This window comes from Calliphora vicina, chromosome 1 (assembly GCF_958450345.1).
Source record: "Calliphora vicina chromosome 1, idCalVici1.1, whole genome shotgun sequence".
Classification (NCBI taxonomy): Eukaryota; Metazoa; Arthropoda; class Insecta; order Diptera; family Calliphoridae; genus Calliphora; species Calliphora vicina.
In genome coordinates, this window is record NC_088780.1 from 83,041,797 (window position 1) to 83,062,463 (window position 20,667).

The window sequence follows — 20,667 nt, forward strand, 5'->3', positions numbered from 1 at the left end:
GCATTCATGATGCAAATGCAATTTTCATCATGAATACATGCAAATTTTCTTGATTTTTACAATAAAAATGGAAATGTTCAAAGGACTCCAAAGGGTATGTGTTTACCGAATATGGTCATAATTTTAAGGCTCAAGGTCAAACAAATTTCCTGATCTCCTTGGTGTAATTTGCATGTTATTTTCCGAATAATGTTTTAAGTTTTAAGATTGATTATTCATTTCATAATGATTAATAAAATTTTTTTCAAACATTTTAGAAAAACATCCAACACGTTGTTGCACCGACGATGGTCGATTAGTTGGCAATGAATTGGCTGACAAGACATGTTATGCGATTTTAGTGCCACCACATGACCCAGCCTTCTCCCAAGTTGGCACCGAATGTTTAAATTTCGTACGTACTCTAACGGACTTGGATGCCAATTGTCCCGACAATCATGGAGGGCCAGCTGAACAGCTTACAGTCGTTACGGCTTACATGGATTTATCGTTGGTTTACGGCAATTCTATACAACAAAATAGCGAAATAAGAGCTTTCCAAGGTGGACGGATGATTGTTGAAGAACGTAATGGGGCTGAATGGCTGCCGTCGTCACAAAATGTTACGGGCGATTGTGATGCCACCGAAATCAACGAAGTTTGTTATAGAGCTGGCGATATTCGTGTCAATCAAAATCCCGGTCTAACAATTTTACAGACCATTCTTCTTCGTGAACACAATCGCATTGCTGACACCTTGGCCAAACTCAATCCCCATTACGACGATCGTACCCTGTTCCAGGAGGCTCGTAAAATCAATATCGGTCAATATCAGCACATTAGTTATTACGAATGGTTGCCCATATTCTTGGGTGCCGAAAATATGTTAAAGAATCGTTTAATTTATAAAGTACCAGCGGACACTCATGTTAATGATTTTGATAACAATATTGATCCATCTGTTTTGAATTCACATGCTACGGCTGCTTTCAGATATTTCCATTCACAAATTGAAGGAAGATTAGAGTAAGTATTCTGTTTCAGATTTTTGCAACTAATATTCAAAGTGGAATATGAATTCGTATGAGTCAGTTATTGGAAAATATGCTTAAAAAAAACTCAAAATATGATTTTATAATTTAGAAAATATGCTCTTATATTTTTGTGCAGCAACATAAACCAAACCAAATCGTTAAAATTTTAAAATTATAATTGTTTTTCTGTGAAAACTATTAGTTCTACAATAATATCTTGAGATTCATAGAGCCTCCATCATTATGCCTTTTAAAATCATTTAAATATTGATCGGACTGTAAAGTAACATTCAACCTTAATTTTCATCTCATAATAAATGACTATGAAGAGCGGTAACCGTGAAGTGGCAAAATCTCTTAATTACAATAAAAAATATGAATGTTGTCGATACTTACAGAAAATCTCTAGATTATTTTCTGCTGTTGTCGATGTCGAAAGAAGTTAGTCGACAATACTTTATGCTATTTCTATAGCAAATTCGAGACAATTGGGGTATTTACACGGTCTACTATTTGGTCATATTGTCATAATGTCCAAATATACTATGATAGTTTAAATTTTTGTTTTGTTTCAAACAAAAAAGTTCTAAACTAATAATGTATCATAAAATAATATTTTTTTTTGTTCTAAACACAACAACAACTATTATAATATATTAGGACATTATGACAATATGACTAATAGCAGACCATGTGAATACCCCAAATATATTGCTAATTGACGACAAAAGATAACATTTTTTAAAAAAATCAAAAACATGCATTTGCAGAGATTTTATGAGAGTCAAGGTCGCCCAAATTAGTTAAAGAGTATTTTAAACCTTAATAACTCCAGGGGCCAAATTACCGCATTCGTGATCGAATGTGCTATCGTATCGAAAAATGATTATGATAAAATGTACTAAATTTCTTGCTCGTTATCGAATGCCATAATCTCAAATAGGAAAATTACGATAAATTTTACTCGATATCGAATGCGGTAATTTGGCCCCAGAAATACATAACATGTTGGGATGAAATAAGACTCGTTAGAAAGGTCTCAAAATATCTATAATATCTTATATTTTTCTCAAAAAACAACTAATTATTCACATACGTACATATTAAAATTTATACTTGAGTAGCAATTTTTATTTATATCTTTTAATTTTAATAATTTCTTAGAGATCCATCATTTTCAGCCGATCCAAAAACTTATTGTCTGGCTATTTCTTAACTTAATGGTGGACTGTCTGTTAAAATAGTTTTTGTATGAAAAACGGCAGTATAACTTTAGGTTAAAAAATATCTTTGTGAAAATGGGGTTTAATCTTGAAAAAGTAATATTTTGATTAGAGTTTAGTATAAAAATGGAAATGAAACTACGTAGATAGTTCGATTTTAATAAAATTGCACATGGCTATAGGAAAGATATAGTTTAGTATTGCTTGCACCTCGGTAATGAGCAAAATTTAAAATTAATAAATTAATTCCAACGGTATTGTGATGATTTCGTTTATGGATGTGGTGCTTAATAAATTACACTGCCCAACAGCATTTTTGGAACATAATAGCGACCCTATAATTCTGAAAGGGCATGTTGACTAGAGCATTTTTGTAGAATAATCTTATAGTCCAGCTGGTCTGAATTTTTTTTTTACATTGGGTCAAAGTTTTCATATTTTGATCGAAGGGAGCATTATACTAACTGAAAAAAATTTTGTATGTTAATATCTGAGAGAATTCTTATGGTCAGAGTTATATTATGGAATTTTATGGGGATCATTTTTGTGGAAGATCTTAACCCTCTAGCTCCTCTCTTTAGGGATCAATTTGACCCTTTTTTGAGAAAATCAAAAAAGTCCTTTCAGAAAGGACATCTAAGGATTCAAATATTTTACGAAAATTTTTGCCGGAAAATTTCAGTGGGGGTCACCAAAGTTGTAAATAAAGCACTTTACTCTTAATTAGCATTTTTAAAATTTTCTTAAAAAAATCACAAAAAATCTTTTTATGATCCGAATTAACTGATATTTAAAATATAAATAGTCCTAGAGAAGATCTACAAAAAATATATATGTACATATGTAAATTATCACTTTTAGGTCAAGAGTTATATAGGTTTATTTATTTTTTTTTAAATTTGTTCCATCTTTTTATAGTTTTTTAGATATGTAGATCCTACGGTGGTTCAAAATTGTTTTTTAAAATATCACCAATATTTGCGATTAAATTTCGAATACTATAAAAATAACTTGTTAACAGTTATGCCGTCCCTATATAAAAAGTTACACGCATCCAAAGTTGGAACATGTAAAAATGGCAGTATTTTTTACGTTTTATTCAAAAACACATTTTGCATGGAATATTTAAAAAAAAAACGTTAAAATTTTTCAAAAGGGAGCAATACTTATACAAAAAGCTTTAAATATAGCTTTTTGTAGTTGGTAGTTGGTGAAAACCTTAGGACTAGAAGATTAACAGTTTAGTAAAATGAAATATTTTTATAAATTTTTCGGACTTCATTTACCTTAGAAACTAAAAAATTTGAATATTGGGATTTTCCATGAACAAAAATATAAAATTTAAAGATATTACAACAAAATTGTGGAATTTGAAAAATTACGAAGAAAATAAAAAAAATTAAACTTTTTATAAAAAATTTAAACAATTTCTTGGAATATACATTTTATGCATACATAATTAATTTTCTATTTCCAATTGTTTAAAATTTTCAAATCGGTCTAAAAATGTGTGAGTTAGAGGTACTAAAGTACTACGACCTACCCTAAAACAGTTTTTTAAAAATAACTCAAAATTTTGAGGGTGTTTCAAAATCTTTGAAAACGGTTTTAGTATGTCCTCACTTAGGCCTATAACCCCCATTAGGTCGCTTTTCAAGTTCTGACAAAAAGTGTCATTTTGTAGCAGAGTGTAATTAACAGGGAAACCAAAATATGGAAATGCATGTTTTTTCTGGTGAGTCTAATGAGCACATGGATAAGATATTTACACGTTTCAGAACTATTTAAGAATTTTGGCATCGATTTGTTAGTGCATATTTTTGCATATTTTACCCTTAAATATATATATTTGTTTTAAGAGCATATTTATGTCATATTTTGCGTTTTTAGAGCATATTTTACTGTTTAATAGCATATTTTGAGTTTATCAAAAACAAATTTTGTCTTACTTATTTTTCGCTGTTGTGTTACAGGTTTTTACTTCCTTTGTTTAAAATTCAAAATTGAAAAATAGATGACTTTTCACCAAAAGAAAAATTTAAAAAACAGAATTTTTTTTTTAAATTTAAAATAACAATTCGAAAAAATTTTTTATCCAAAAAATTAAAAAACTGAAAAAAAAAAATTTTTTTTCACCTAAAAATATTTAAATTTTTTATTTTGAAGTATAATTAGGTGAAGGGTATATAAGATTCGGCACAGCCGAATATAGCTCTCTTACTTGTTTTAATATAAAATAAGCACTATTTTAATAATAGCTCCATCTAAATATCAAATTTTAGGTCTAATTCAAACTTAACCGTTCTAAGTGTTAAAGAAATATTGTCTTTTAAATTTGCTCCTGTAACATCAGTTGATGTCGAAAGAACATTTTCTATGTTTACAAATGTTTTCAGATCCAATAGACAACGATTTTTATTTGAAAATTTAAGTAAATTTTTTTTGGTTAAAAATTATGTAAACGTTTGTTTTTTTAAGAGCATATTTTTTAAATTTTAAGAGCATATTTTAAAGTTTTTACTGCATATTTAAAGCGCCTAAAACGCTTTTTTTAGAGCATATTTCCGGTTTCCCTGGTAATTAATAATATTAATCAGGAATAAACGTTCGACAAAGTAACCACTAATAATTAAGTAAATAAATAAACCTTAAAAACTCTTGACCTAAAAGTGATAATCTACATACTATGTATATATATTTTTTGTAGATCTTCTCTAGGGCTATTTATATTTTAAATATCAGCTTATTTGGATTATATATATATTTTTGCCGAGTTTTTTAAAAATGTGAGACACAAGGTGGTGTGTAATTTTGCTAATTAGGGTTAAGATCTTCCACAAAAATGATCCCCATAAAATTCCACAATATAACTCTGACAATAAGAATTCTCTTAGACATTAACTTACAACATTTTTTTCTGCTCCCTTCGATCAAAAAATGAAAACTTTGACCCACTGTAAACAAAATTCAGACCAGGTGGACTATAAGTTTATTCTACAAAAATGCTCTAGTCAACATACCCTTTCAGAATTATATGGTCGCTATTCTGTTCCAATCAAAAAGTCTCAATTTGTTGGACAGTGTTATTAAATTAAAATAAATCATGTGAATTTTGCAATTTAGTAATGATTTTTTTAACTACGATTAGATGTCTTAGATTGGACGTAGTATTTGTAAAAACGCTCTAAGTTTGTATAGATAATTCCTGCACGTTTTTTTTTAAATTTTAGTAACATATTTTTATACCCTTCACCTTCGTGAGAAGGGTATATATAAGTTTTTCATTCCGTTTGTAATTTCCACAATATAATTTTCCGACCCTATAAGTATGTAAATTACTTACAACGAAAGTTGGATTTTGGCCATTCTCACCCCCAGGTTGGTGAACATTAGTAAAAAAATCATCCTGAAAAAATTTTAGGTAAATCGGTTCGGGTTAAGACGTGCAGCAAGCCTTCTGAAGTTTTGAGATGCGTTTACAAGGGGAAAAATGCATTTTATATAAATAAATAATAAATATAAATAAATTTTAAAATATAAGCTCATTTTTACTTAAAATTTATCCATATTTACTAGTTTTTGTCTTCGTAGGTTACCGTTAACCTATTCGGCAGTTTCAAAACTCCATTTTAACATTTTTAAACAAATTTCAGAATTTTTTGATGTTCTCATTGAGATTTATTGAGAATATAATAGGGAATAAAAATATGAAAAAATTAAGAAAATATCTCTTATAGTTTTTCCGTACCTGCGATTTAAATTTTGAAATTTTCGAGAAAAACCAATTATTTGGACATTTTTTGGCGAATGAGCTTTATTTCCTTACTGTTATGAATTTTAAGTAAAACCTATTCAGAATATTATAGTCCAGATAATTATAAATATACTCTGAAAGTTTTATTAAAATTGGGAAACACTAAACCTTAAATCGTGAAGGTCAAAGGTCAAATGTTTCAATATTTACGTCTTAACCCCAACCGATTTACCTAAAATTTTTTCAGGATGATTTTTTTTACTAATGTTCACCAAACTGGGGGGTGAGAATGGCCAAAATCCAACTTTCGTTTATTAAGGGCCACCCTAATGTATATATTTTCTGGAACCTTATAGATAGAGGAGTCGATTAAGCCATGTCCGTCTGTCTGTCTGTTAAAATTAATTTTCTGAAGACCGCAATATCTTTGGGATCCAAATCTTCAATAATTCTGTCAGACATGCTTTCGAGAAGTTGCCTATTTAAAATCAGCAAAATCGGTCCACAAATGGCTGAGATATGAGGAAAAAACCAGGACAACCTCGATTTTTGACCTATTTTTAACCTATATCTGGATTACTAAATCATTAATATAGACAAAAAAAATACCTTTGCAACGACATATATAAGACCATAGTAAAGTTGAAGCTACAATGGGTCAAAATCGGAAAAAATATTTTTTAACCCGAATTTTTTTCAACAAAAAAAATTTTGTTTAAAATTTGAAAAAAACAAGTAAGAGAGCTATATTCGGCTGTGCCGAATCTTATATACCCTTCACCAAATTATACTTTAAAATAAATTTGTTTAAATATTTTTAGGTAAACAAAATTTAATTTTTTTTTCTAAATGTTTTTCAATTTTTTTTTTTGAATTTTTTTAAAAATTTTTTATTACAAAATTTTTTAAAATTTTTTTTTTTTAAAAAACAATTTATGACAAAAAAAAATTTTTTGATAAAAAAAAAATTCGGGTTAAAAAATATTTTTCCCGATTTTGATCCATTGTAGGTCCAACTTACTATAGCCTTATCTACATCGTTGCAATGGACTTTGAAATATCTATCATTAGATATCCATATTGTCTATATTAATGACTTAGTATGCCAGATATAGATCAAAAATAGGTCAAAAATCGAGGTTGTCCCGGTTTTTTGCTCATATCTCCGTTATTTATGGACCGATTTTGCTGATTTTAAATAGCAAACTTCTCGAAAGCATGTCTGACAGAATTATTGAAGATTTGGATCCCGAAGATATCTGGGGTCTTCAGAAAATTGATTTCAATAGACAGACGGACATGGCTTAATCGACTCCGCTATCTATAAGGATCCAGAATATATATACTTTATAGGGTCGAAAATGAAAAATGTATAAATTACAAACGGAATGACAAACTTATATATACCCTTCTCACGTAGGTGAAGGGTATAAAAATTAAAAATGAAATTTTTAAAATAACAATTGGAAAAATTTTTTTCCAACAAATTAAAAAAAAAAACAACTGAAAAAAAATTTTTTTTTTGTTTACCTAAAAATATTTAAAATTTGTATTTTGAAGTATACATAATTTGGTGAAGGGTATATAAGATTCGGCACAGTCGAATATAGCTCTCTTACTTGTTAAAATTAAATATAATCAAATAACAAAGTTGTTAAAAAAATTTGAAACATTTTAAATATGACTAAAGAAAATTCGATACATTCATTATTAAAAACAAGTAAGAGTGCTATATTCGGCTGTGCCGAATCTTAAATACCCTTCACCAAATTATACTTCAAAATTTTAAATATTTTTAGGTAAACAAAATTTAATTTTTTTTCCAGTTATTTTTTGAATTTTTTGGAAAAAAAAAATTTTTCGATTGTTATTTAAATTTTTTTTTTTTTAAAATTAAAATTTTTTTTTTTTAAATTTAAAATTTTTTTTTTTTAATTTTAAAATTTTTTTTTTTTTAAATTTTAAAAATTTTTTTTTTGTTTTTTAATTTTTTTTTTTGAAAAAAAAATCTGGTTCAAAATTTTTTTCCCGATTTTGACCCATTATAGGTCCAACTTTCTATGGTCTTATATACGTCGTTGCAAATGTCTTTGAAATATCTATCATTAGATATCCATATTGTCTATATTAATGTCTTAGTAATCCAGATATAGGTAAAAAAATAGGTCAAAAATCGAGGTTGTCTTGGTTTTTTCCTCATATCTCAGCCATTTGTGGACCGATTTTGCTGATTTTAAATAGCAAAATTCTCGAAAGCATGTCTGACAGAATTATTGAAGATTTGGATCCCGAAGATATCTGGGGTCTTCAGAAAACCGATTTCAACAGACAGACAGACAGACGGACATGGCTTAATCGACTCCGCTATCTATAAGGATCCAGAATATATATACTTTATAGGGTCGGAAATTAAAAATTTAGAAATTACAAACGGAATGACAAACTTATATATACCCTTCTCACGAAGGTGAAGGGTATAATAAGAATTTTTGTATAGCGCTATATCTAAAGACTTTATATCATCAGAGTTGGGGGTAGTGCACAAAATTTGCAGTTTCCACTAAAAGTTAGTGATAATGCCAAATTTTTCAATAACACTAATAGCTATTTAGTGGTGAGTTGAAAAAAAAACAGCCTCAATAAGCAATAGTGGTAGTGGTACAAGAAAATTTTTCACTAAAATTAATTTAGTAATAGTGAAAAACCTTTTTTACAGCTCAGTGCAAATTTTTTTTTTCCACTAAAAGGATAGTGGAAAAATATAATCATTAACTAATGTTAATGGAACTCTAATACATATCATTATATTGAATTATTTTAAACTTTTTTATTTTTATTATTTATTAAATTAATTAATATTAATATTAAAGTAGTAACAAAATTAAAAAACTAAAGGAAATAGTAATACAAAAAAATAAGGAAGTTTCATGAATATATTAAGATTTTAATTCCCGAAATTTACTATATATGACAAAATCAATTTTGATCTTATAAATATTTCGGAGAGTATATCGATGGCTTAATATAAAAAAGGAGTAACTAATTTTTTATTTTCAAAAATTTCATTGAACAAATAATTATATTAAATAACTTCATTAAAATAAAAAAAATAAATTTTAAATAAGAAGTAAAATGTGATGTCTCTTCTTATTAAAAATAGCATTTAAACTTTTTTTGTGTCTAAAATTTGATGGATTTATTAATTTTTTTCCTTCTCCTGTAAAATAACAAAAAATCGAGTTACGCCTTTTTTATATTAAGCCATCGATATGTATTATTTTAAATGCCACATCCAACATTTAAATAGTGAAAATGTGCAAACTTTAATGATGTGTGTTGTTTGTTTCTGTTTTTTTTTTTGCTTTAGTTGTTTCTACCAATATCAGAGACCCTTCTATTATGACAGCTTAAACTAACTTACACAATAGCTAGAAAACATTGCTAAATGAACTTAAATTAACTAACACAAAAAAAATGTTATTTCTTTTACCTTTTGTTTGTTAACAAAAAAAAAAATAATTATAATATAAAAACAAAATAAATGATTGGTGCTGTTTCTATTTCATGTTTCGTGCAGTTTATTATCAGAACTTCGATCTGTTTTGGGCTCTTTACGTTTAAGTGACTGGTTTAATCGACCTGGTATCATTGAAGTTGGCGACAACTTTGATTCACTAACACGCGGTCATGCCACACAGCCAGAGGAATTAACAGACATTAACTTTGATCGAGAGGTAAAGTAACAACATTTCCAGTTGGTTAATTTGTTTGGTCTTTCGTTCGTTCGTTTGTTTTGTTTATTCCGTAATGAACATGATTTATTGTTTATTTTTATATTGTTGCAAACCAATGGACGAAGAACATGCATGTTGACAAATTCTCATTGTCTTTAGATTGTTTTCAGTTTCTAAAAGTTGTTATTGCATTTTTTTCTTCTTGGTTTTTCTAGATTAAACACTTTTTATTTAGACGTAATATGCCATTTGGCGGCGATTTGAGAGCTATAGATATACAACGCAATCGTGACCATGGTTTGGCCTCCTACAATGATTTTAGAGAGTTTTGCGGTTTGAGACGAGCTCACAGCTGGGAGGAGTTTGCTGACCTTATTGATCCACAAGTATGTAAAAAAAAAACACCAATCAAATTAACTAAGTAAGGAGTTAAGAGTGAAACCTAATCGTATTTTTCAATTTATTCCAGATCATTGAAAAACTAAAGAATTTATATGTCAGTCACGAGGATGTTGATGTTACTGTTGGTGGTTCACTGGAATCACATGTTGCGGGAGCTTTAGCTGGTCCAACATTCCTGTGCATATTAACTGAACAATTCTACCGTACACGAGTGGGTGATCGTTTCTTCTATGCGAATGGCGATAAATATGCTGGTTTTACTCCAGGTACAAATACAACCTACAAACATAAATATTTCAAGCAAAACCATATTAAAATGCTTCATTTTTTGAATTTTCATTTTATAGATCAATTAGCTGAAATACGAAAAGCAAGTATGGCACGCCTTTTGTGCGACAATGGTAACAATATTGCATCCATGCAACCACAAGCCTTCTTAACTATTTCGAAATCGTAAGTTGTTATATAAAAATAAACGACCGTATTTAAAATAAATTCTTATTCATAACAAAAAACAAACCAGCCACTTTTCAGGTTTTTGGAAGCGGTTGCAAAATACAGAATTATTTTCAATATTTTTAAATTTAAGAATTGCTTCCCATAAAAAAAATAGTGGAAGTAGTTCAAATTGAAGGTCATGTTAACGACTTCTTAAACAATAGTATATTACAATTCATTCACCCAAGAACTGTATGTAAATATGATCCGAGAATTGAAATATTTCCCTTTTTATTTAAAATATTTAAAGTGTTTTTAAACATACGTTTGTTTAGTTTTAACGATAGTCTGTCATTGGAGATCATGTGTTTCAGTTTTATATGTACATTGTGGAAGATATTTCAAATAATTTCTGAGAAAAAAGTGAAAAAATATATTACATAACTTTAAAACTATTTTTATTTAAAGATTTTTAAGAGAAATATTTAATTGAAAATATATTTTAAACATTTTTACAGAAATCCTGTTGTGCCATGCTCTAATATACCACAAGTAGATTTAACGAAATGGATTGACCAGAAACCGTATTTGGCAGCATCCTCGGCACCCTTGCATGGTTATGGAAAGTAATAAAATAGTTGTAAATTAATTTTATTAATGTGTGCTCACTTACTTGCGATTTGTATACTTTTCCTGAATCTTTTGCTGAAGACATTTCAAACTTCGAAGGCCACTTAATGTATGATATGTATTTTTTTTTTATTTAATTTTTCTCTTTAATTTTGTTTATTTTATTCTAAATATAAATTTATATATTTCCAAATGTACTCGTATTGTTTTTTATATTGTATATTTAGCGATAACTACTTACTACCCACATCATGTATCAGCATTATTGTTTTTATTTGTTTTAGTTTCAATTGTAAATATTAATTTTAATAAGAATAACATCAATATATAATTTTTTAATGTACAAAATAATATGTCAAAAATTTATTTTTTATTTTTTAAATGGGACTGATTCAGAAACACGAAAGGAAAACAATTAAGAATGTATGTTCGGTCAAGTCCTACCATATAATAACCTACACTATAATTTATTTTCGTGAATGATTATATGGAAGCTTTGACTAATTATGGACCTACCGCCATGAAAATAGGTGGTGTGATTTATGTCTATATGAATGTTATTTCTGTTGAATTTTATGTTTATACCTGTATTTTTAAGAGATTTATGCACATTAAAGTGATTTTCGGAAGCGGGTCATTAGAGTGTCCCAACATTTTTTTTTTTTTTTTTGGAATTTTGGAACGCATTTTTTTATATATTTTATAAGTGAATCAACTTTTGAAATCGATGTCTTTCGATCGGATTGAAATTTGCATCAAGGTTAGTTCTGTTAGTTGGATAGTAACTCAGACACAATTTTTCAACAAGATCGGTCGAGAACTCTCTGAGTTAGAGGGGGTCAAAATTTTACATTTTGGCCAATCAGGTGTTTTTTCTTATCCATGTATCTTATGTTGACCCCCTCTAACTCAGAGTTCTCGACCGATCTTGTTGAAAAATTGTGTCTGAAATTTCATACCGATAGGAAGACATCGATTTCAAAAGTTGGTTCACTTGACATGAAATGCACCATTTATAAAACTATAGTTAAATATGAAATTTTGTCTTTCTATCATGATTGCAACCCGTGCCGACTTGCGATTCAGTTTTGAGGTGCATTTACAAGGGGAAAAAATGCAATTTTTTCAGTTTTTGTAAAAATGTTGCAATTAAATAGTTACTTTTGCAATTTAATTTAAAAGAATCGAAATGTGCACGTAATTTTCGTTCTAATAAGATATAAAACACAAAAATTGGTTAAAAAATTTTGAAGTTATTAAAAAATCGCCACACCATTAACGTGTCTCAGACCACTAGAACAAGAAATGTAGGAACAAAATTAACATATTTTGATAAATATTAAAAAAAAAAACTCATTTTTACTTAAAATATATCCATATTTACAAGTACATGAGTTTTTGTCGTCGTAGGATACCGTTAACCTATTCGCAGTTATGACCAAAAAAATTTAATTTTTTTAACGGCAGTTTCAAAATCAAAACTCCATTTTCAAATTTTTAAAAATTTTGTTAAACAAATTACAGAATTTTTTAATCATCACATATGGATTTATTGAGAACATAAGAGGGAATAAAAATATGAAAAAAGTAAGACAGTACTTCCTATAAGAGAAAAACTAATTTTTGGCCATATTTTGGCGAATGAGCCGAATTTCCTTACTGTTATAAACTTTAAGTAAAACCTATTCAGAATATTATAGTCCATGCAATTTTAAATATCGAGAAGGTCAAAGGTAAAATTTTTCAATATTTGGAATTTCAACGCAAGGCTCCGTTCTTTCTCCTACTCTATTCCTTATTTTTCTAAATGACCTTCTAAGTCAAACTTCCAACCCTATCTATTCTTTTGCAGATGACAGCAACATTTGCCATTCATATTCATTCAACTATAGGCCAAGCCTTTTGGAGATTGGGGCAATGAGGCAAAACATGAATGATACACTTAACCAAGATCTTGTGACAATCTCCGAATGAGGTCATGCACGATTTTAATGCATGTAAGACTCAATGTTGTATGTTAACACACAAACGCACGACAGATCATGTTGCTTCATCTGTTTCTATGGGTGGTGTAAATATTAAGGAATCAGAAGCTCTCGATGTTCTAGGCATGAGAATTCAGTGTGATGTTCGCTGGACAAAACATATTTTTCAAGTGTCGAAAGAAGCATTCAAGTGTCTCGGTTTTCTAAGAAGGTGTAAGAAATGCTTCTCTTCATCTGATCTCCTTACTATTTACACCACTTATATCCGACCAAAATGGGATACAACCCTCATGTATGGGCCGGTGCTTCGAAGTCTATTTTGGAGTTCGACCGCGTACAGGACAGGGCGAAGGTGCTTATCGGCGGCAGTAGGGTATCCAGCTCTATTGATTCTCTGGAGCATCGCCGGAATGTGGGTTGTGTTTCACTGTTCTATCGATACTACAATGGAATGTGTTCTGATGAAATTAGGGAACTTGTTCCCGATACCCGTAGTTTCTTACGAAATACGCGTTCATCAGCGGGGGCACATCCACTGGACCTAAACCCACCAGAACACCTTTGGAGTGCTCAAGAGGAAGATGGAGGGTTTCAGTCCGACAAATAAGAACAAATTATGGGAAAAATCCAGGAAGAGTGGTTTTCCATTGACAAAGACGTTTGCTAGAAATTTTTTTGATTTTATGAGTTGCAGATGCAATCAAGTTGAAAAAAACAAAGGTAGATCAACAAAATTATAAAATAAAATAATTTTTTAACAAAAAATATAAAGATGTGCCTTTAAAAATTTAATCCTTTTACGCGTTTTTATCAGAGACCGAAAATAACGGGTTCACTTTCATTTCAATGGTAAATTCTCATTCGCAGCCATTTAAAAATAATTTTTGTGATATATCACTGAGAGAGTGATTTATTCGAGAACAGTTTAGGGTTGGGGTGAGATAAACAGAAAAGAAACAAACACAAATAATGTGGATGAGTGATTTATAATTTATTTTTTTCGTAAAGGTCAGCCTGTGACTTTTATTTGCGAACATGAAAAATAAATCGCAAAAATGCATTAAGAAGGAGGGACACAGCAGACCTAATCTAGAAGGAAGAATGCCAATTTAAACAAAACAACCATGAATAAACAATTTTTTCGTCCGCCACTGGCTGGACTAATTAAATAAAAGTTATTAGATATAAGATTTGAATCACTTATTGTTAGTTCATTAAATAATGAAGCTACAATAAAGAAATGAAAAAAACAAGTAAGAGAGCTATATTCGGCTGTGCCGAATCTTATATACCCTTCACCAAATTATACTTCAAAATACAAATTTTAAATATTTTTAGGTAAACAAAACTTATCTTTTTTACGAATTGTTTTTTTAAACAATGACCCAGGTCCAACTTGCTATGGTCTTATATACGTCATTGCAAAGGTCTTTGAAATATATACAGTAGCCCAAGAAAGTCTACATACAGGAACAATTATTATGTTACTTTAATTTAAAGCAGTTTTTTTAGTTTTTTTTTATGATATATATAATAATACAGGTCTTATGTCGATTTTAGCAAAAAAAAAAATCAAATAACGCCCAAAAGTTCACCTTTATAAGAGTTATTGATTCTGAGTAAAATAACGAAAAAATTTATTCTTGGTCACGCATATTTTTGGGTGGGCGGGTCTATTAAGTTTCATAATATTTTGAAAAAACCAAAAAAAAAATTTCGTTATTTGACTCAGAATCAAAAATTCTAATAATAGTGAAATTTTGGACGTGATCTCGAAGATCTCCGCCTGGAAGACGCAACACTCATAAGAGAGTCTATATGAGCGCTTGATATCATAGTCGACCAAATATACGCCGGCCCCTATACCAGAGTCCATCTTGGAACCGTCAGTGAAAACTGCGCACCCATCAAACAGTTGATCGGATCCAACCCACTTATCCCTATTGGGGAACTCTACTTGGGGTGATGCACCGAAGCTAAAGGTCGCGATCTTATAGTCAGAGATTCCAGAAAGAATAATGTAATGACCAATAAGACCAGCCTCAAGGGTTTTACCAAAGAAGACTCGTAATAGTCTGAGTAGGTTCCTTGCTGCCACACTCTCAACATATTTCTCAGGGTTCTGCGGGTGCTACCTAAGGCACCTGTAATCAGAGTTTGTTTTTGCTTCACTGTGTTTCAGTTTTACTTATTTTCTTAACTACAACTACAAGTTTGTAGTTGCAAAGTTAAACAGCAAAGTCAAAAAATAATTTCAAGCAAGCAATACAAACACTGCCTGTAATGCTCAGACATGCACACCTTTGAGCTTTATTGAGTATAGCCCTGTAGCTACGTTTCCTCATTGCCTCCCACCACACTGTGCAACCATAAGTAATAATAGGTCTAACAACAGAAGTGTAGATCCAATTTACCATACTAGGTCGCAAGCCCCAGTTCTTACCAATTGAGTTCCTGCATGTACAGTGGTGGCCACCAATTTAAGACAAATACTTGAATTTTTTTCATCAACTGAATTTTAAGTGCGATAGAGCCAAAATAAAAGGACCCCTAAGGGTATGAAATTTATTATTGTTTCTAGTTTCTGAAAAATGTTTGGACAAATCGGCAAAACATATATGGACAAAGATATGTGGAAATACGTTGACCCACCTCAGCGAACATTCGCTGTTAATAACATGATATGACCGAAACTAATGGAACTAAAAATACGAAATTTGGTCCGAATATTTTATAATAATAAAAATATAAATAAAATTTTTTTTGGTCAAGTTGTAGAAAAATTTTATGTGTTTGTGGTGAATATGTATGAATTGACACAGTCGAATAAAACACACATGTATGTTAAAACAGTCCTCATGCATACATATTTGTGGAAATATTTGAAAAAATAATTGACAATAACGTGGAATTTAGCAAACAATTTTTGTCTTAAATTCCTGGCCACCACTGTATAGTAGGCATTGAGGCCCTTTTTTAATCTCTCCTGCGTATTTATTTTCCATGACAGTTTATTGTCAAGGAAGGTTCCTAAATACTTGGCTCCCCCTGATAAACTCAGCTCAACACCGTCTAATTTCGGCAAATTGAAGCTCTCTACCTTGTACTTCCTAGTAAATAACACCAATTCCGTCTTTGTTGGATTTACCCCCAGCCCGTTAGTTTTCGCCCAGGACGAGAGATCGCCAAGCGATTCCTGCATGATGTCTCTGATAGTTGAGAGAAATTTTCCTTTGATCAGGATCACCATATCATCCGCATAGGCGACTATCTTCCTACTAAAGGCCTGCACAAGACAACATTTTGTAGAAAAATGTCTTACTTCAAAATTTGATGCTTTGTTTTGTTGTGTCGACGCGCACATCGTGTTGTTCAATGTCATCGCATGAAATTGTACATAACTGCTGAACTGTGAAAATCTGAGAACTATTATTATTTAGCATTATATTTTTTTTTTAAATATTTAGAACAAATAATATAAGGATTTTTAAAAATATAAATAATAAAGTGTAACACAGGAAAAAGAAATTCATAATTGAAATGAATTTTTTAATAAATATTATTAATCGAACATGAATTTTTTCCAAACTTTTTTCATTCAGAATAAGAACATGTTCATAAATATTATTAATTTGTACATGAAGGAAATTTTTAATTTTTTTACACAAATTTGTTGCTATTTTATAATAAATTGCATAATGTAGTTCAAATATTTTTGTATAATATCCCAATATTGGCCAATATTTCTAAATGTATAGAAAAGTCTGAAACGTATACATATTTTCTCATTGTATAGCTGAAAATCATAAAAAAATTAAATATTTTCCAATTTAATTTATATTTTTGTAGCAATTATGCCGCGAACGATTCAGAGACACATCATTAAATTTAAACACGTTTTTACAACGAGTATAATAAACACGTTTGTCTTTAATATCATTAAATATATTATAAACTTCACCGTTAAGGATTTATACATTAATTTAATTTTCTTTAATTAAACACCGTCTAATAGGCCAATTGGCTTTGTTCATGAAGTTTTATTTTATTTAGCAATGTAATTATTAAATGTCCCGTTAATAATATTCGAGCGGTTGTACCTAAGTCAGGTAGTATTTAAAATATGTATGTGAAACACATTACATTTTTAATTCCATGAAAATTATTGGCATTTTATGGCTTATATTCCACGTATTCCTTTTTAAGTAATAATATAACAGGTAATATTACTAAATATTGAAAAATTTTCCAAAACAACATTGAAAAACCCATTGGTGTACTTTCGTATTTTTATTTTGACCTACTATATAATATAAATATAAATTTCAGTTGTATTTTTATAGTCAACTAGCTTGACTCGGTGCGCTTCGCTAGCCCTGTCGTAGTAAAAAATATATAGCCTATTGACGCTTCCCAGTAAGGATCTATCTACGTTCCAAATTTCAATAAAATCGGTTCAGCCGTTTAGGCGTGATGCTCAAACAAATAAACAAACCAACAAACTTACAAAGACATTTATATATTAATATAGATTTTTTCTTATTGCACACAATAAATACTACAAGTGAATTGAAATCATCTCATACAAAAAAGGCCTCATACATGATTTAAATGACTTGAAATTATTTTCCATGTCATCCATGCATCTGTTAATTTTTTTAATGTTGTGTGTGTTATGATGTTGTTAAAATGATGCTGCGTTTGTTTTTTGTTTTGATATACATTGCCTTTGCGTGTTGCTGTTAAGTAGGTAAAAGAACATAACATGACATGACAAAAGCATCATGTGGCAATTGTCTTCGTGTTAAACAATGCAGCTTGTGCAGGTCTTTACTTCCTACCCTTAGATTCGAAGGTCCTAAGAATAGAATTAACCGCCAGTAACCACGAAAGAGGAGAAAGCACTCCACCTTGTGGTGTTCCTCTGGTAACCCGTTTTCTAATCACATCGTCCCCTAGGGTTGAGTTGATAATTCTGCTTTCCAGCATTAAGATTATCCAACTCACTAGGAAGTCGTTAACCCTAAGTTCTACTAACGAGTCCCTAATTGCCTCTGTCCTAATGTTATTAAAGGCGCCTTCTATATCAAGAAACGCAGCTAAACGCAGATCTCCCTTGTATTTATTGAAGAACACCTTGTAGTTGTTCCAGTCTCCCTGTAATCCAGTGAGCTTCGCCCTATTAAAAGATTTCCTAACCGTCGACCTCTGAACTCGAAGTTTCTTAGTCCACCATTATGGCTGTTTACGCCTCCCGGGAAATTTTATTTGGCATGATGGATCTGCTGCCTCATACGGCATATACACCGAAGCCAATGTCAGCGTCCGCTCACCCCTGGTTTCTCTGTTGACGACAGTGATGTCACCGATCCTTGACAGGATACACGTTCTTACCTTGTCCTCAGTGGACGGAATAAATAACTTGTATCCGCTATCCCCAACCCGCAAACCTTATTTTGATTGATACAAGGTTCTTGGATCAGGGCCACGTCGGTTTGGGATTTGGTGAGAAAGTTTGTCAATTCTGTCGAGGCCGCTTCACAATGATGCAGGTTTATCTGCACCAGTAACAGCCTCTTTGGTAGTGTCATGTTTCGAGCACCGAAACCTGACAGTGCCAAATCCAAAATTGACAACCCCTTTCACCTTATCCAGAATCTCGAGGGATTTGCGATCCACTGCGAACCGGAAATCCCTCCCGTTGTTCTCCTTGCACACCATCGAGGCTACAGCCTTCCATTGATCTATAGGGAGATGAACGTTCTGTTTTTTCAATAATGCCAGTATGGTTTCCACCGGTCTTACGGGTGGAGGAATCCATACTGTCACTATTGACCTTAATGGTAGCTCCGAAGCGCGTATCACTTCTAGTTTTAAGACTGGATTTAGGTCGCCAAGTTTCCCAACCACGGTCCTTAAAAACTCAAAGGAGTTTTTATTTCCGCAGTTTATGACCTTGACTCCCTTAGCCCAGTCAGCACCTTTGAAAGATACATCTTCAGAGCTACCACTATAGAAGGCCATCTCGTCAAGGAGTCTAACTTCAAGCAGCTGCCATTGGTCGGTACTGATCTTCCCATCCGGATCATTCCGATCAATTATGGCTGCCTGAAGATATACATCCTGACTCAAGGACTTCTTAACCTTCTTTCATCTGATAGCAGAACCAACTCCTCCAACCTCTGAGTTGCACAAGTTTCCCCAAAGGAGTCTTTCGACAGTCCCAAAAGACCATTAACATCAAGTTTTAACACCGGTCCTTCATGCTCCAAGATCCTGGCATGAACGTCCGTCAGGATTAAATCACCTTCTAGGGTGATGTCCGATACCCCCCCTTCCGATTCCTTAATATCCCTGAAATCGGAAGTCTCCTTAGTAGTTGTAAGATTCAAATTTGTGTTTCGCTCAATTTTGTTCCCACGAGTAGGCACGTAAAAACAACGGACCATCCACGCAGTGACGGCGTGCGTGGACTAGGCAACTACTTACAACAGCGTATTACCCTGACGCTGAGGTGAGCTGTTAGCGGCTAGTTTATTTCTACACTAACCATCCAGGTCCTCGGCACAGCTTCCACTCACCTCGACCTTAAAAGTGCATATTTTTTGTGGTACCCCCGGTAAAGCCTCTACTATACAAGTGGCGAACACAAGTGTGGATATCACGAGAGGATATATGTCATAATATTTGACGCGACAGCTATGGAACATACTATCGCCTCAATATCTTGACAAGATGAGTAACCTTTTGTTAATACACTCCCTTAAAGTCGCGACCTCCTTTATGAAAGTGCCAGAAGAACATGCTCAACCACAAAGGGGGTCTTGACCACAGAGTGTATATAAGCCCTCGCATCGCTACAAGATCGTTACCCAGGCGAAGGACTTAACAACATGTGAAGAGTGCTTGTGGTCGTTATAGTGCTGAATAACTCATCGAAGCGGAATATTATCCTCAGCATTTGGAAGCATTACTCTTTTCTCTATAGATAAATTCATCCATTATTTCATTAATTTTGAGCAATGGGCCAACTCCAACAGCTAAAACACAACCCCCATACCATTACGTTGCATCCTGCTTGCTTCACCGACGTCTTTCCTACGCGCAAAAAACCGCTTATATCAAAACGTAATCAAAAGAAACGTTGGACGTTGGACGACGGTCCTATTTATCGACGAATCCGAATTTAATATCATCGGAAGTGATTTCATGTGTTACGTAAGACGACCAGTTAACACGCGGCTTCAAGAGCAATACTGCAAAAAGACAGTGAAGCATGCAGGATGCAACGTATTGGTATGGGGGTTGTTTTTCAGCTGCAGGAGTTGGCCCATTGCTCAAAATTAATGAAATAATGGATGGATTAATCTATAGAGACATCTTGGAAAGAGTAATGCTTCCAAATGCTGAGGATAATATGCCTCTTCGATGAGCTATTCAGCACGATAACGACCCCAAGCACTGTTCACATCTTGTTAAGCCATGGTT

The 20,667-nt window shown here is 31.6% G+C and overlaps 1 protein-coding gene across 1 annotated transcript in view; it reads left to right on the top strand.

The window, feature by feature from the left end:
* Positions 1-11,545, top strand: part of LOC135963256 (peroxidase) — a 93,140-nt gene extending 81,595 nt beyond the window's left edge. The window contains exons 5-10 of the mRNA XM_065515034.1: positions 258-1,005; positions 9,568-9,724; positions 9,940-10,110; positions 10,194-10,392; positions 10,474-10,579; positions 11,083-11,545. Coding sequence (XP_065371106.1) covers positions 258-1,005; positions 9,568-9,724; positions 9,940-10,110; positions 10,194-10,392; positions 10,474-10,579; positions 11,083-11,194 — 1,493 coding nt within the window. The 3' untranslated portion in view covers positions 11,195-11,545. The remainder of the gene's footprint in view (positions 1-257; positions 1,006-9,567; positions 9,725-9,939; positions 10,111-10,193; positions 10,393-10,473; positions 10,580-11,082) is intronic.
* Positions 11,546-20,667: the final 9,122 nt, after the last annotated feature.